The sequence below is a fragment of the Phoenix dactylifera genome, chromosome 9, assembly GCF_009389715.1.
Source record: "Phoenix dactylifera cultivar Barhee BC4 chromosome 9, palm_55x_up_171113_PBpolish2nd_filt_p, whole genome shotgun sequence".
Lineage (NCBI taxonomy): Eukaryota > Viridiplantae > Streptophyta > Magnoliopsida > Arecales > Arecaceae > Phoenix > Phoenix dactylifera.
In genome coordinates, this window is record NC_052400.1 from 685,421 (window position 1) to 702,347 (window position 16,927).

Sequence of the window (16,927 nt, forward strand, 5' to 3'; positions counted from 1 at the left end):
AAGAAACATATATTGAATCAAGATAATAGATCAGGGTTATCAATTATAGGTCCAATGGTGGCTAATAATAGTTGGGCGTAGGACGGATAAGAGTCGACTAGGTAGCAGCGTCCGACGATCCGAGTCGATCCGCTCTTGCCAATCAAGCCAGATAAATCATGAAACGAGAATCAGACCACGATACATGTTACACAAGAGAGATTCATGATAATAGAGTCCAACGATGCTTAACGATGGTCGGAGTAAGGTTAGCACAATGGGTGGTTGCAGCGATACTGGTCCAGAACACTGTACTGGGGTACTGGGGTCAGCCCGGATCAACAATGAGAACATTAGGATCCTCCTACTAAGTCCATAGAACCATGCGAAGAGAAAGAAACAAAAGAGAGAAACTAAAAGAGATAGAAGAGGGAAAGAGAGAGAGAGGAGAGAGAAAGAAGATAGAGGGCTCTATTTTTTTCTCCAAAATAGGAAAGAGCTCGATCTCACCCTCTTCTTCTTGGATCAGGGCGATGGTGGCCCAAGGTGGTCGAGCTCCGGCGATGGCAGCCTTCAGCCGCAGCACCGCCGGCGATGGTGGTCGGCCGACGCGAAGAAGGGAAGAAAAGAGGAAGAAGATCATCAAAGAACCATTCAACCTGCCTAAACCATGGCTATCTCCATAACCCATAGCCACATGATCATAGAAGTCCCTAGGGCCAGAACAGTTCGTGTTTTGTATTTTGATTTTTTAGGATGCGTAAATAAAAAAGAAAGAAATTTTTATCATAACTACCATAGTTAACTCAAATCCAGGATATATTTGCTTTGATTTTTTATGTTAACCAATAAGCAAATATAAATAAATTAATGATTTAAGATGGAAAACAAGAAAATGTTAAGGACTAATATGCAAGAGGTTGTCATATTGTTGACGGATAAAATGGCCTGTGCAGTTACCGTATATATATATATATTTTGGTACAATACTGTAGAGTTTCATTTGCAATAAACTGCATAAATTGCGGGATTCTAAATTTCTAATGAAGTTGAGTCTAACTGAAATTAGTTATCCGAGTCCAAAACGGTTCTCCTGGGGTCCACTCTCCTTCTTCCGTACTCCGTTCTTCCCCCCACTCCGCGCCGCGCGCGAGTACCCGCCTCTCTCCGTCCTTCTCTATTCCTCTCTCTCTCTCAAACCTTTGTATATAAGCGGAAGATTCGATATTTCATCGTAGGAGCAATAGCGCCATTAGAGAATTCTCGAGCTCACGAAGGCCTCTCCCTCCCTCCAACCCCACTCCCAGCCCCCACCCCCTCACCCCCCCTCCCCCAATACACATACAACGTATTTTCTTTCACTGGACTATATTCGTAATTCTTTTTTTTTCCTGAATTTTTCACCGGAATATGGGTTTTGGTGTATTTTCTTTGACCTGTGATTAACCAATCACTTCTCTCTTTTTTTCCTTTTTGAATTTTAAATCATATCAATCCTTTTTGTTTTCCTTTTCAAATTTTAAATCATATTTTTATGAGGTCTTTGATGGAATGGCTGAAAGATTGGTATTCAGTTGATTTTTTTAAGATTCGATTAATTTATGCACTGTGGATTTTTTCTTTTTAATCTCCTGAGTTCTTGTTCAGTTTGGTAACGCTGGCAAAACAATGGGTAGAAGAAAAGCGGAAAGAGAGATCAGAGAGACTAGAGAGATGACAAAGACACGAGAGAGAAGTGTGACTTTTGAAGATGTAAACCGGGTAAGGAAATCTTTTCACTCATCTTAACGACCTTTTTCCTGTTTTCTCTGTTTTCCTTAATTTCCCCCCCTTTTTTTTTGCGAATTCTTGCAAGAATTGCTTCCCTTCTACTTAATAGCTACGATGACGTCAAACTTGGTGCATAAATCTTATGATACCAAGTTGTTGGAAACTTGGTATAGTAATTTTAGTAGTTTCTGAGTAATGGATTTTGCTTTTGTTTCATAGTTATTATCCAGTTTTGACGCTTGCTGTTACAGAAGAGCAGGTGGTCCCAGAGTCTGCAACTGAAGAATTTAGTGATATGGTAGATGACCTAATCTCTTGATTGGTAATTGGGGATTTGTTCAATGAATTGATATCTTTTGATTTAATGTGGGCATGTAAAACCGTAACGACCAATGACCACTTCCTCTGTTTGAACTGGGATGAAGTATCATTAGTCTTTAGTCCTGATTGTTGTTATTCTCTCAATCTAAACTAAAGAAATTTAGAGGTAGGACAAGGAAAAAATATAAATGCGAGTAAATTGAACAAACTTTCAGTTGGCCCGTGGGGATTCAGAAGAATAGTGAATAAGTTGATTTTTGTAAGTGTTACATGTAAAGACCGAAAATTGGGCCCGTTCGTGGGCCCAATGAACTGAAGTCGGCAATGGATGCCGACTTCAGTCTGTTCATCGTGGTCTTCCCACGATGAACACGCCGGCCAAACGGCCAGCGAAACCCCCGCAAGCCCCCCGCTCTTTCCTCTTCCCTCTTCCCCTCTCTCCCTCTCCCTCTCTCCCTCTCTCTCTCCCTTTCTCTTTTCTCTGAGAGCCCATCCCTTTCTCTTCATTTTCCCCTCTTCTAGAGACGGTCGCCGGAGCCGTAGGCGTCGCCGGAGCCGCCATCGCCGCCGGGGAACCACTCGTCGACGACCGGAGGTGAGGAAAACAACCTATCTATTTGTTCTATGAATTTAAGGGGAGAGAAAAGATGGGGAGCCATTCGGTTTTACCTTCCCCTGTTTCGGGAAAGATTTGGTGAATTTTGGCCGGCCGACGGTGGCCGGTCGGGGTCAATCCGGCCGAAATGAGTTCGGCCGGAGGTGGGTGAACGGGGGCCGAGCTTCCAGCCCCGGTCTCCCTCTCTTTCCTCCCTTTTCTTCCTCTCTCTCTCTCCTTCTTCTCTTCTTCTTCCCTTCCGCCGCCTGTGACAGCATCGTGGCCGGCGGCGGCTGGCCGAGCGCCGCCGCCGAGGGCCACGGTCGGCCACCGAGGGCCGACCGGAACCACCAGCCACCCCCCCCCCCCCTTCTTCCTTTCCCTCTTCTTCTTCTTCTTTTTCTTCTTCTCTTCCTTCTTCTTCTTCTCTTTCTTCTTCTTCTTCTTTCTTCGGTCTGGGTGTTTTTCCTTGCTTTGAAATCCGTGCCTTAATGGTGAACCAGACTTTGAACCGGGTCTAAACTGTGAACCGGTTCCACCTATTCCGTGAATGGGTTCTGATTAGGGTCTGAATCTGAGTCAAGAATTTGGGTTGGAAAATCTGTGTTGGGCTGAGTTGAACCAAATTGGATCTGTGGGCTGGGTTGGTTTGGGCCCGAGATCTGATCTGGGCCTGTAATCTGGTTTGGTTCAATTGGGCCCAATCTGTTTTGGGCCACAATCGGCTGTGAGTTTAAAGGGTTCTGATTTTGGGTTTTAGTTTACTTGTTCTTAGGGTCTAAGTCTGATATTAGGGGCTCATTTTAGGGATCTATGAACTTAAGGGTTTAAGGGATTAGAAATAGTTTAAATTATGTTTCTTAGTTAATTAAATAATTAATGTTTGTGTTTTAATCAGGGGTTCGTGATATTTGTGGCAGGAATTTTTAAGCGAACCCAGGTAGGTGGCCTATTGCTTTAAAGTAGAATTTTAACATGTATCTTGCATATGTTGGTGTTATGTTTTATTATTGGCAATATGTGTTAGAATTAGAATTAAATATTTAATTTCATAAACTGTTATGTGCTTTATTATTGGGAGCATAATCATGAATTTGATTTGGAAATTTACGATGTGGAAAATTTATTTATTGATTTTTAAAGACCGCGTGACTATAGTCTAGACCCCGCCAATGGGATGATACGTTGGTCCTGTCGACTTGTACTGAGGAACTGGTTCCGACACCGCGACCACCGGTGATAGAATAGTGGCGGCACAGGGGTGCGTTTTGCTCTTCGGAGCGGCTCAGTGGAGCGTGAGTTTGGCACCAGGGGGTGCGGCACAGTGGTGCGTTGGCTCAGTGGAGCGTGAGTTTGGCACCAGGGGGTGCGGCACAGTGGTGTGTTGGCTCAGTGGAGCGGCTCTTCGGAGAGTTGTATTGGCACTTCGGTGTAACCATGCCACTGGGTGATGTGGCCGTAGTCATGCGGTTGAGTTATTTTGAGTCTCGGATCGGGTTTACAGATTATGGTGTGGATTTTTGGATTTATGAGTTTAGCTGCTTTTATATGCATTATGACATGTTTTATGATGACTTTATTGCATGATGTCGCCTACTGAGCTGTTAGCTCACTCCTACTATTTACATTTTTTCAGGTGATGACATGTGATTATGGGGATTACGGGATGGAGTGATCATGATGTAGTTAGCTAGTAGATATGGATTTTCTTTTGTCTTATGTATATATATGGACATTTGATATGAAAACTGGAATTTATCTTTAATTAGTTATTGATGGTTGATCTGATTTATCTGCCTTGCGTGCCTGCGGGGTCCGCCCTGCAGGTGCGCGGCGTCTGCTCGCGCCCCGGGCCCCGGGTTCGGGGCGTGACATTACATTGCTTGATATTTCTCTGCTAGTTGTCTGTTTCATGCGTACTCCTAGAAAATCATATTTCCATGTTTTGTTTCTTATCAAATAATATTATGGTTTCTATACCATGATGACTCAAAAAGTTCTTTTTTTTTTAAGGAAAAAGGTCAAAAACTTTGGAAGAGATGACCATGTGGTATTATATAAACTAGTACTTGGCACGAGCAATGCACATCCTTCATTTAAAAGGGAAACATTACGTGAAGCGCTGTGATACTGTGAGATACGGGCTGAAGTCGGCAGCGCCAGCCGACTTCAGCCCCATTCTTCTTCCTGCCGACTTCAGCCCCATTCTTCTTTTGGGAAGAGCCGGAGCAGAGGATCGCGATGGCGATCCTCTCCGGTTCCTCCGGGGACAAACGGGGCAAGGGCGCCGCGGGTATCCCGCGGCACCCCCCCTCCGGTCAATCCGGGGCCAACCGCGGCCGCGGATTTCGCTCGACCGCCGCGAAAATCGATTTTCGCGGCGGAGAGCCGTTACGAGGGGGGGTTGATAAAAACCCCCCATTTTCTACTCAATCGGTCACCTCCGAGCCCCCTTTTCCTCCTCCTCCTCCCTCCTTCACTCCTCCTCTCCTTGGTGACCGGCGTGCCCTCCCGTCCGATCAACCGTCCGAAGCCCCTTCGTGGGCCATCCCCTGTTCCAAGATTTGTTTTGGCTGTCGGAAAGCCCCACCGCCGTCGCCGCCACTTGACCACCGGACTGAGCCCCCTGCGGCCGGGATCCGCCGCCTCCGTCGACCGCCGGTAAGCCCCTTCCTTGACTCTTCGTTCCATTGCCATTTATCCTTGATTTTTCCCTTTGTTTTGGCCCCAAACCGAGACCATGCTCGGTTGTCTTCATGCCCGTCGTCGCAGCGACCGCCGGCCGCCGCTGCGGTCGGCTGGCCGTCGACCGGGCGCCTCAAAAAGTTCTTGGCACGAGCAATGCACATCCTTCATTTAAAAGGGAAACATTACATGAAGCGCTGTGATACTGTGAGATACGGGCTGAAGTCGGCAGCGCCAGCCGACTTCAGCCCCATTCTTCTTTTGGGAAGAGCCGGAGCAGAGGATCGCGATGGCGATCCTCTCCGGTTCCTCCGGGGACAAACGGGGCAAGGGCGCCGCGGGTATCCCGCGGCACCCCCCCTCCGGTCAATTCGGGGCCAACCGCGGCCGCGGATTTCGCTCGACCGCCGCGATTTTCGCGGCGGAGAGCCGTTACGAGGGGGGGTTGATAAAAACCCCCCATTTTCTACTCAATCGGTCACCTCCGAGCCCCCTTTTCCTCCTCCTCCTCCCTCCTTCCCTCCTCCTCTCCTTGGTGACCGGCGTGCCCTCCCGTCCGATCAACCGTCCGAAGCCCCTTCGTGGGCCATCCCCTGTTCCAAAATTTGTTTTGGCTGTCGGAAAGCCCCACCGCCGTCGCCGCCACTTGACCACCGGACTGAGCCCCCTGCGGCCGGGATCCGCCGCCTCCGTCGACCGCCGGTAAGCCCCTTCCTTGGCTCTTCGTTCCATTGCCATTTATCCTTGATTTTTTCCTTTGTTTTGGCCCCAAACCGAGACCATGCTCGGTTGTCTTCATGCCCGTCGCCGCAGCGACCGCCGGCCGCCGCTGCGGTCGGCTGGCCGTCGACCGGGCGACTCAAAAAGTTCTTGGCACGAGCAATGCACATCCTTCATTTAAAAGGGAAACATTACCTGAAGCGCTGTGATACTGTGAGATACGGGCTGAAGTCGGCAGCGCCAGCCGACTTCAGCCCCATTCTTCTTTTGGGAAGAGCCAGAGCAGAGGATCGCGATGGCGATCCTCTCCGGTTCCTCCGGGGACAAACGGGGCAAGGGCGCCGCGGGTATCCCGCGGCACCCCCCCTCCGGTCAATCCGGGGCCAACCGCGGCCGCGGATTTCGCTTGACCGCCGCGATTTTCGCGGCGGAGAGCCGTTACGAGGGGGGGTTGATAAAAACCCCCCATTTTCTACTCAATCGGTCACCTCCGAGCCCCCTTTTCCTCCTCCTCCTCCCTCCTTCCCTCCTCCTCTCCTTGGTGACCGGCGTGCCCTCCCGTCCGATCAACCGTCCGAAGCCCCTTCGTGGGCCATCCCCTGTTCCAAGATTTGTTTTGGCTGTCGGAAAGCCCCACCGCCGTCGCCGCCACTTGACCACCGGACTGAGCCCCCTGCGGCCGGGATCCGCCGCCTCCGTCGACCGCCGGTAAGCCCCTTCCTTGACTCTTCGTTCCATTGCCATTTATCCTTGATTTTTCCCTTTGTTTTGGCCCCAAACCGAGACCATGCTCGGTTGTCTTCATGCCCGTCGTCGCAGCGACCGCCGGCCGCTGCTGCGGTCGGCTGGCCGTCGACCGGGCGACTCAAAAAGTTCTTGGCACGAGCAATGCACATCCTTCATTTAAAAGGGAAACATTACATGAAGCGCTGTGATACTGTGAGATACGGGCTGAAGTCGGCAGCGCCAGCCGACTTCAGCCCCATTCTTCTTTTGGGAAGAGCCGGAGCAGAGGATCGCGATGGCGATCCTCTCCGGTTCCTCCGGGGACAAACGGGGCAAGGGCGCCGCGGGTATCCCGCGGCACCCCCCCTCCGGTCAATTCGGGGCCAACCGCGGCCGCGGATTTCGCTCGACCGCCGCGATTTTCGCGGCGGAGAGCCGTTACGAGGGGGGGTTGATAAAAACCCCCCATTTTCTACTCAATCGGTCACCTCCGAGCCCCCTTTTCCTCCTCCTCCTCCCTCCTTCCCTCCTCCTCTCCTTGGTGACCGGCGTGCCCTCCCGTCCGATCAACCGTCCGAAGCCCCTTCGTGGGCCATCCCCTGTTCCAAAATTTGTTTTGGCTGTCGGAAAGCCCCACCGCCGTCGCCGCCACTTGACCACCGGACTGAGCCCCCTGCGGCCGGGATCCGCCGCCTCCGTCGACCGCCGGTAAGCCCCTTCCTTGGCTCTTCGTTCCATTGCCATTTATCCTTGATTTTTTCCTTTGTTTTGGCCCCAAACCGAGACCATGCTCGGTTGTCTTCATGCCCGTCGCCGCAGCGACCGCCGGCCGCCGCTGCGGTCGGCTGGCCGTCGACCGGGCGACTCAAAAAGTTCTTGGCACGAGCAATGCACATCCTTCATTTAAAAGGGAAACATTACGTGAAGCGCTGTGATACTGTGAGATACGGGCTGAAGTCGGCAGCGCCAGCCGACCTCAGCCCCATTCTTCTTTTGGGAAGAGCTGGAGCAGAGGATCGCGATGGCGATCCTCTTCGGTTCCTCCGGGGACAAACGGGGCAAGGGCGCCGCGGGTATCCCGCGGCACCCCCCTCCGGTCAATCCAGGGCCAACCGCGGCCGCGGATTTCGCTCGACCGCCGCGATTTTCGCTCGACCGCCGCGATTTTCGCGGCGGAGAGCCGTTACGAGGGGGGGTTGATAAAAACCCCCCATTTTCTACTCAATCGGTCACCTCCGAGCCCCCTTTTCCTCCTCCTCCTCCCTCCTTCCCTCCTCCTCTCCTTGGTGATCGGCGTGCCCTCCCGTCCGATCAACCGTCCGAAGCCCCTTCGTGGGCCATCCCCTGTTCCAAGATTTGTTTTGGCTGTCGGAAAGCCCCACCGCCGTCGCCGCCACTTGACCACCGGACTGAGCCCCCTGCGGCCGGGATCCGCCGCCTCCGTCGACCGCCGGTAAGCCCCTTCCTTGGCTCTTCGTTCCATTGCCATTTATCCTTGATTTTTCCCTTTGTTTTGGCCCCAAACCGAGACCATGCTCGGTTGTCTTCATGCCCGTCGCCGCAGCGACCGCCGGCCGCCGCTGCGGTCGGCTGGCCGTCGACCGGGCGACTCAAAAAGTTCTTGGCACGAGCAATGCACATCCTTCATTTAAAAGGGAAACATTACGTGAAGCTCTTCCCATTCTTCTTTTGGGAAGAGCCGGAGCAGAGGATCGCGATGGCGATCCTCTCCGGTTCCTCCGGGGACAAACGGGGCAAGGGCGCCGCGGGTATCCCGCGGCACCCCCCCTCCGGTCAATCCGGGGCCAACCGCGGCCGCGGATTTCGCTCGACCGCCGCGATTTTCGCGGCGGAGAGCCGTTACGAGGGGGGGTTGATAAAAACCCCCCATTTTCTACTCAATCGGTCACCTCCGAGCCCCCTTTTCCTCCTCCTCCTCCCTCCTTCCCTCCTCCTCTCCTTGGTGACCGGCGTGCCCTCCCGTCCGATCAACCGTCCGAAGCCCCTTCGTGGGCCATCCCCTGTTCCAAGATTTGTTTTGGCTGTCGGAAAGCCCCACCGCCGTCGCCGCCACTTGACCACCGGACTGAGCCCCCTGCGGCCGGGATCCGCCGCCTCCGTCGACCGCCGGTAAGCCCCTTCCTTGGCTCTTCGTTCCATTGCCATTTATCCTTGATTTTTCCCTTTGTTTTGGCCCCAAACCGAGACCATGCTCGGTTGTCTTCATGCCCGTCGCCGCAGCGACCGCCGGCCGCCGCTGCGGTCGGCTGGCCGTCGACCGGGCGACTCAAAAAGTTCTTGGCACGAGCAATGCACATCCTTCATTTAAAAGGAAAACATTACGTGAAGCGCCGTGATACTGTGAGATACGGGCTGAAGTCGGCAGCGCCAGCCGACTTCAGCCCCATTCTTCTTTTGGGAAGAGCCGGAGCAGAGGATCGCGATGGCGATCCTCTCCGGTTCCTCCGGGGACAAACGGGGCAAGGGCGCCGCGGGTATCCCACGGCACCCCCCCTCCGGTCAATCCGGGGCCAACCGCGGCCGCGGATTTCGCTCGACCGCCGCGATTTTCGCGGCGGAGAGCCGTTACGAGGGGGGGTTGATAAAAACCCCCCATTTTCTACTCAATCGGTCACCTCCGAGCCCCCTTTTCCTCCTCCTCCTCCCTCCTTCCCTCCTCTCCTTGGTGACCGGCGTGCCCTCCCGTCCGATCAACCGTCCGAAGCCCCTTCGTGGGCCATCCCCTGTTCCAAGATTTGTTTTGGCTGTCGGAAAGCCCCACCGCCGTCGCCGCCACTTGACCACCGGACTGAGCCCCCTGCGGCCGGGATCCGCCGCCTCCGTCGACCGCCGGTAAGCCCCTTCTTTGGCTCTTCGTTCCATTGCCATTTATCCTTGATTTTTCCCTTTGTTTTGGCCCCAAACCGAGACCATGCTCGGTTGTCTTCATGCCCGTCGTCGCAGCGACCGCCGGCCGCCGCTGCGGTCGGCTGGCCGTCGACCGGGCGACTCAAAAAGTTCTTGGCACGAGCAATGCACATCCTTCATTTAAAAGGGAAACATTACGTGAAGCGCTGTGATACTGTGAGATACGGGCTGAAGTCGGCAGCGCCAGCCGACTTCAGCCCCATTCTTCTTTTGGGAAGAGCCGGAGCAGAGGATCGTGATGGCGATCCTCTCCGGTTCCTCCGGGGACAAACGGGGCAAGGGCGCCGCGGGTATCCCGCGGCACCCCCCCTCCGGTCAATCCGGGGCCAACCGCGGCCGCGGATTTCGCTCGACCGCCGCGATTTTCGCGGCGGAGAGCCGTTACGAGGGGGGGTTGATAAAAACCCCCCATTTTCTACTCAATCGGTCACCTCCGAGCCCCCTTTTCCTCCTCCTCCTCCCTCCTTCCCTCCTCCTCTCCTTGGTGACCGGCGTGCCCTCCCGTCCGATCAACCGTCCGAAGCCCCTTCGTGGGCCATCCCCTGTTCCAAGATTTTTTTTGGCTGTCGGAAAGCCCCACCGCCGTCGCCGCCACTTGACCACCGGACTGAGCCCCCTGCGGCCGGGATCCGCCGCCTCCGTCGACCGCCGGTAAGCCCCTTCTTTGGCTCTTCGTTCCATTGCCATTTATCCTTGATTTTTCCCTTTGTTTTGGCCCCAAACCGAGACCATGCTCGGTTGTCTTCATGCCCGTCGTCGCAGCGACCGCCGGCCGCCGCTGCGGTCGGCTGGCCGTCGACCGGGCGACTCAAAAAGTTCTTGGCACGAGCAATGCACATCCTTCATTTAAAAGGAAAACATTACGTGAAGCGCTGTGATACTGTGAGATACAGGCTGAAGTCGGCAGCGCCAGCCGACTTCAGCCCCATTCTTCTTTTGGGAAGAGCCGGAGCAGAGGATCGCGATGGCGATCCTCTCCGGTTCCTCCGGGGACAAACGGGGCAAGGGCGCCGCGGGTATCCCGCGGCACCCCCCTCCGGTCAATCCGGGGCCAACCGCGACCGCGGATTTCGCTCGACCGCCGCGATTTTCGCGGCGGAGAGCCGTTACGAGAGGGGGTTGATAAAAACCCCCATTTTCTACTCAATCGGTCACCTCCGAGCCCCCTTTTCCTCCTCCTCCCTCCTTCCCTCCTCTCCTTGGTGACCGGCGTGCCCTCCCGTCCGATCAACCGTCCGAAGCCCCTTCGTGGGCCATCCCCTGTTCCAAGATTTGTTTTGGCTGTCGGAAAGCCCCACCGCCGTCGCTGCCACTTGACCACCGGACTGAGCCCCCTGCGGCCGGGATCCGCCGCCTCCGTCGACCGCCGATAAGCCCTTTCTTTGGCTCTTCGTTCCATTGCCATTTATCCTTGATTTTTTCCTTTGTTTTGGCCCCAAACCGAGACCATGCTCGGTTGTCTTCATGCCCGTCGCCGCAGCGACCGCCGGCCGCCGCTGCGGTCGGCTGGCCGTCGACCGAGCGACGGCCCCCCCCCCCCGGGCCACCTAGGCCGGCCACCCAGGCCAACCACCCCGCCGATCCCCCTTCCTCTTCCGTTCTCCCATCTCCCCTGTCCGTGGGGAGCTCGGTGAGGAAGAAGGCCCACTGTGGGCCGTGAGCACTGTGATGGGCCGTTGGGCCCTGTCCACTGCAGGCCCAACTTGGGCCCAATCCAGTCCAGTTGGGCCCAGTTCAGATCCGAGTCCGGAACCGAACCCGGATCCGGCCAATAAATAGAATTGTAGTTAAGCCAGAATATTATTTTAAAAAAAGATCTTCTGTAATTTGTATTTGATCCCTATAGGAAAGATTTATTACATAAATGTCCCCAACTATATTTGCTTGGTCCCTTTACTCAAGCTTTATACAAAATAGCACTATATAATTAGGTATTGGCCCCTAAAATGAATTTTTATAAATAAACTAATTAGAGGCCAACCTTGGGAGTCCTGTTGGGCCGAGTCCAGTAGTATTATTTTTGGATTTTGCTTAGCTCTGAAATTTACAAAAAATTAATTAAATGTTAACAGGCGAACCTGATTCGCCTACCTGAAGTAGGAATTAAGCGAGAAGAGGTAAGTAACCCAATACTTCAAGTGTGATTTTCAAATTGTTTGATAAACTGATTAAGTTTCGACATATGTTTTGTATTCAATAAAATGGGTTAGGCATGTTAAATTTTATTTGAAAAACATGTTATATGCTCTTGTTTTCCTTTTTGAATTTTAAATCATATCAATCCTTTTTGTTTTCCTTTTCAAATTTTAAATCATATTTTTATGAGGTCTTTGATGGAATGGCTGAAAGATTGGCATTCAGTTGATTTTTTTAAGATTCGATTAATTTATGCACTGTAGATTTTTTCTTTTTAATCTCCTGAGTTCTTGTTCAGTTTGGTAACGCCGGCAAAACAATGGGTAGAAGAAAAGCGGAAAGAGAGATCAGAGAGACTAGAGAGATGACAGAGACACGAGAGAGAAGTGTGACTTTTGAAGATGTAAACCGGGTAAGAAAATCTTTTCACTCATCTTAACGACCTTTTTCCTGTTTTCTCTGTTTTCCTTAATTTCCCCCCCTTTTTTTTTGCGAATTCTTGCAAGAATTGCTTCCCTTCTACTTAATAGCTACGATGACGTCAAACTTGGTGCATAAATCTTATGATACCAAGTTGTTGGAAACTTGGTATAGTAATTTTAGTAGTTTCTGAGTAATGAATTTTGCTTTTGTTTCATAGTTATTATCCAGTTTTGACTCTTGCTGTTACAGAAGAGCAGGTGGTCCCAGAGTCTGCAACTGAAGAATTTAGTGATATGGTAGATGACCTAATCTCTTGATTGGTAATTGGGGATTTGTTCAATGAATTGATATCTTTTGATTTAATGTGGGCATGTAAAACCGTAACGACCAATGACCACTTCCTCTGTTTGAACTGGGATGAAGTATCATTAGTCTTTAGTCCTGATTGTTGTTATTCTCTCAATCTAAACTAAAGAAATTTAGAGGTAGGACAAGGAAAAAATATAAATGCGAGTAAATTGAACAAACTTTCAGTTGGCCCGTGGGGATTCAGAAGAATAGTAAAATAAGTTGATTTTTGTAACTGTTACATTGCTTGGTATTTCTCTGCTAGTTGTCTGTTTCATGCGTACTCCTAGAAAATCATATTTCCATGTTTTGTTTCCTAATTTAGATATTTAGTTCTGCTGGCATGGCCATCTTGTTACAGGAGAATGATCATTCATTGTTTTCTTGAGAGAATAGCATTGAGAAATTAAAAGATAAAGAAATTCAATGGTGGAATGCTACATAGTCGACTGAAGATTAATAACAGGCATCTCCACATTTGTTAAAAACAATGTGTTCATGCTGTGAACAGAGAGAGTAGAATGTGGTTCATGTTCATGCGTGGAATGCTTGCTTTCTGCACATATTATGTTTAACTTGGGCGGTTGAAGAGCAGAAGTGGTCCCTTTTCCTATAGAATGTTCCATACCATGATAAGCAGACAGCTCTCGTATGGTCAAGATTGAACCTGTTAAGAGAAAATGGTGAATATCAAAGCAAACTATACTTTATTAATTGCAAGTTGGAAGTCATGGATATTTCTTAGATTAGGTCCGTGTACGCTAGTTTCAGAGATCAAACAACAAGCATGTTTCCAGATGTGAAAGGAAGGACACCGAAGTAGGAATTTGTTTTCTTACTGGGCTGTCATGTTGTACATGCTTTAGCTTGAGGACAAGTTAAATGTCATCCTTATAATTATGTAATTCTGTTTGATATATTACTTGTATTGGCCACCTTCTGTCCTCAATGGCTCACCTTGTATGCTAATCGAACTTCTAAACAATAGAGAATCCATGTTGGCAAATTAGATCTTCTGTCTCCTTTCTCTCAATCTCACTTTTCTTCAAGTCTACCATGTAGTGATCTTGAATCCTGATAATTAATCAAGATTCTAGAAACATAAAGGTAAGCTCATGACCTTAGTTGTTAACTTTCTATTACAATGCATGGTGTGCTGTGGCTTTATTTACAACATCTTCCTAACCCCTCCCAATGAAAAGGTAAGATCATGGACAACAAAATCAACTTTAGGATTAGTGACAAATTCATTCTTTGTTATATTGGTGTTTTACTTTTACCTTCCAAAAATTAAATTTCTTGGAACATAACAAGTTAGTCTCTAGGTTAGTTTGCTTTTGCAAGGTTAATTGTTTAAATGCTAATAAGCTCTCTCTCATATCCGTATTTGCATATCATTCAAGTGTTGTGAAATTTCTAGGAAGAACTTATATGACATGAACACCAATATCTACATAAGAAATAATTATCTCACCCTCACTGGAAATGTATTTTATGTTCTAATTTTATTTTCAGGTAAAGAATATGATTGAGCGCTGCCTTATGTTGTACATGAACCAGAAACAAACTGTGGAAACTCTGTGGAAGGAACAAAAAATAGAACGTGTATTGACTGAAACTGGTACTTCCATGGAAAACCATCTTTCTTTCACTTGAGATGAACTTGAATTTTACATAAAACATGGTTATATTTTAACTTTTATCGTTCGCCCCCTACAATTCTTTTTCCTGGAAATCTAGATTATGATCATAAATTGTTCTTTTTAATATCTATCTGCTTTTTTCATCAAGTTGTGAAGTCCATTTGTAGTAGTTCTTCATGTCCGGCTATCTTTTGTAAACTGTAGATGGAACCTGATGACCTTAAAATGATGATGCATTTGTATTTATGATCAGGATTGAATCATTGAGCTCAAAGAGAGAAAAAAACAGAGAAAAAAAATGGAGTACAGAAATAACCGCAAAACTTGACTATCATAGAGTATTCTGCTAATAGTAACTATTTAGGTATTATTTATAGCTTAACTGCCTCTCTAGATTCTCTCTCTCTACATTAAGAGACCTATAACTTTTTTCAGATAAAAAATAACCAATGACTCTTCTGAAAATAACAAAAGTAGGATTCCCATGGAATCATATACAGAAAGCCATCAAAATCACCATAAAATTCATTGTTAGCGTCTTTGAGAATTTCTGTCACATAACATATTGCTAAAGTAGACTCAGAGACTCTAATCCTGCTTAAAATATGACGTAAAAACCAACCTAATTAAGTACCTGAGTGTTTACAATTTAAATTAAAAAAAAATCTAACTTATTCTAAATCAGTTAGCTGAAGAATGCAAATCACAAGTTCTATTTATCATTTTTTTTCCTCTTAGTTCTATCTAATGTAAGTCCTGCACCATGGTCTTGAGATCACCTTGACAACTCAAGTTGGGCTCCCCCGTCCCCCCCCCCCCCCCCCCCCCCCCCCCCCCACCCAACCCACCCAAAAAAAAAAGTAGACTATTGGTGAAAATTACAGTTTGACCTCTAGGACAGAAATTATCAACTCTTTAATGCTTAGAAGCAGGCAAGGATATCAAAAGATAAATATTCTAAATTGCATCAGATGCTCTTGTCATTATAGTTTTGGGTTAAGTAAAATGAAGGAAGAAATCTCTTCTCTTACCAATCAAATAAATAAAGATCACTTAATCCTTTCAGTTGAATAATCAACTTGCTTCCTGATCAAAGAAGCTGCAAATGTCAATGAACTACAAGAAAAAAATCTATCTTGAAACTCTACTGTATCTGATCTACCATGAGATCATGGAAATTCATTGAACTGATAAGTGAAAGCAATCATCAAATAAAGGGAAAGCAGAAGCTAGAACAAAAGGTTAAGTGAATAGTTGGAGATTGTCAATGATATCAATGGGGTGATTTGAAGGCCTCGGACCTTATATTCCCATTCAATGTTTAGCCATTGCAGACATGATCTAAGGGAACTTGGAGTATGCACCAAACTCCTCTTAAAATCCTAGCCACATAGCTCAGGGTCCTGAACAGCCTGTAACTGGACAATAGAATTGAGGAGCACAGAGCTCGGCTTTCTTGATTGACGTGTAAAATTGTGAAGAACATGTAGATATCCAAAGCTCCTAAGGCCTTTTCTTTAATAGTTTCTTTATCTAAACTATGAATTTGAAAGATTTTTTTGACTCAAAGATATGTCCCTTTGGCACTTTGGTGTATCTAATGGTAGAAATCAGGTGTCAGATCCATTCCACACTTAAATTGGAATATTAGATATGTATAATCCTGATCTGCAATCATTTCCAGTATCGTGCTAATGTCATATTGATATTGGTTATCTGTACCAGAAAAGTACTGATATGGTGGATCCAAATCCAAAATTGACCCATCAGATCCTTTTTCAATCTAATGGTGCCTTTATGCTGCATCATACCCTAGTCAAACTTTACCAAACATAGCAAGTTGTATTTGGCTGGGTGATCTGATGCAGCAAACTACATCAAGCCATTGCAGAAATTAATCCCAAACCCTGTACAGATGTGCTAGCAGCCTAATAATCCTCTATGATCTCATACTTCTAGGAAATACAGCATTAGAGCCTATAGCCTAAAAACCATTCAAATTAATTGCTTTGGAATTAAACACCATTACTCTTTTCCTAATGGAACAAAAGAATTTATGAAGAAAATAACAAAATCTGGATTCATGGAGGATCCTATGTAGAAAACCACCAAAATCAACATAAAAATAATTTTGAGCATAAATAAAATATCCTAATTCTTACACTTAAAGGAGGATTTAAAATCTCTGATCCTATTAAAATAGGTCTGTAAAACCCGATAAGACATCCCTAAAAGTCAGTCAATTATATATGAAATATATATAATTTTTACATACTTTGAAACAACTAATGAAGGGCCATTAATTTAGAAAATAACAGCAAATTAACCCCTTAAACTGAACACCATCAACTCTTTAAGACTAAAGTAACAGAAAATAAATCTTTAATAAAATTAAAGACTTAAACCTAATCTAACTTGGACCATTATACATATCAAAAATAATCTAATTCACATAACTTGTATCTTGAAACTATTTTTGTTTCATCTAGTCATCTAGCAAGGAGCCATTGCCAAAATTGTGTTTGCAGGTTAGGAAAGAGAACAGGACCTAAGCTAACATAGATGTTGTGAAGGACATGAAAGAAGTTGCAATAACCAATATGTTAGGCGTGGGAATCCAAGTCGGCCCAAAAGGTTAACAGATCCCGCTGAA

At 48.0% G+C, this 16,927-nt stretch overlaps 1 protein-coding gene across 1 annotated transcript in view; it reads left to right on the forward strand.

Annotated features, from left to right (window-relative positions):
* The first annotated feature begins 10,688 nt into the window (after positions 1 to 10,688).
* The window catches only part of LOC120111963, an 82,037-nt gene continuing 75,798 nt past the window's right edge, over positions 10,689 to 16,927 (forward strand). Inside the window, exons 1-4 of the mRNA XM_039130535.1 lie at positions 10,689 to 10,763; positions 11,797 to 11,841; positions 12,159 to 12,272; positions 14,147 to 14,252. Coding sequence (XP_038986463.1) covers positions 10,689 to 10,763; positions 11,797 to 11,841; positions 12,159 to 12,272; positions 14,147 to 14,252 — 340 coding nt within the window. The remainder of the gene's footprint in view (positions 10,764 to 11,796; positions 11,842 to 12,158; positions 12,273 to 14,146; positions 14,253 to 16,927) is intronic.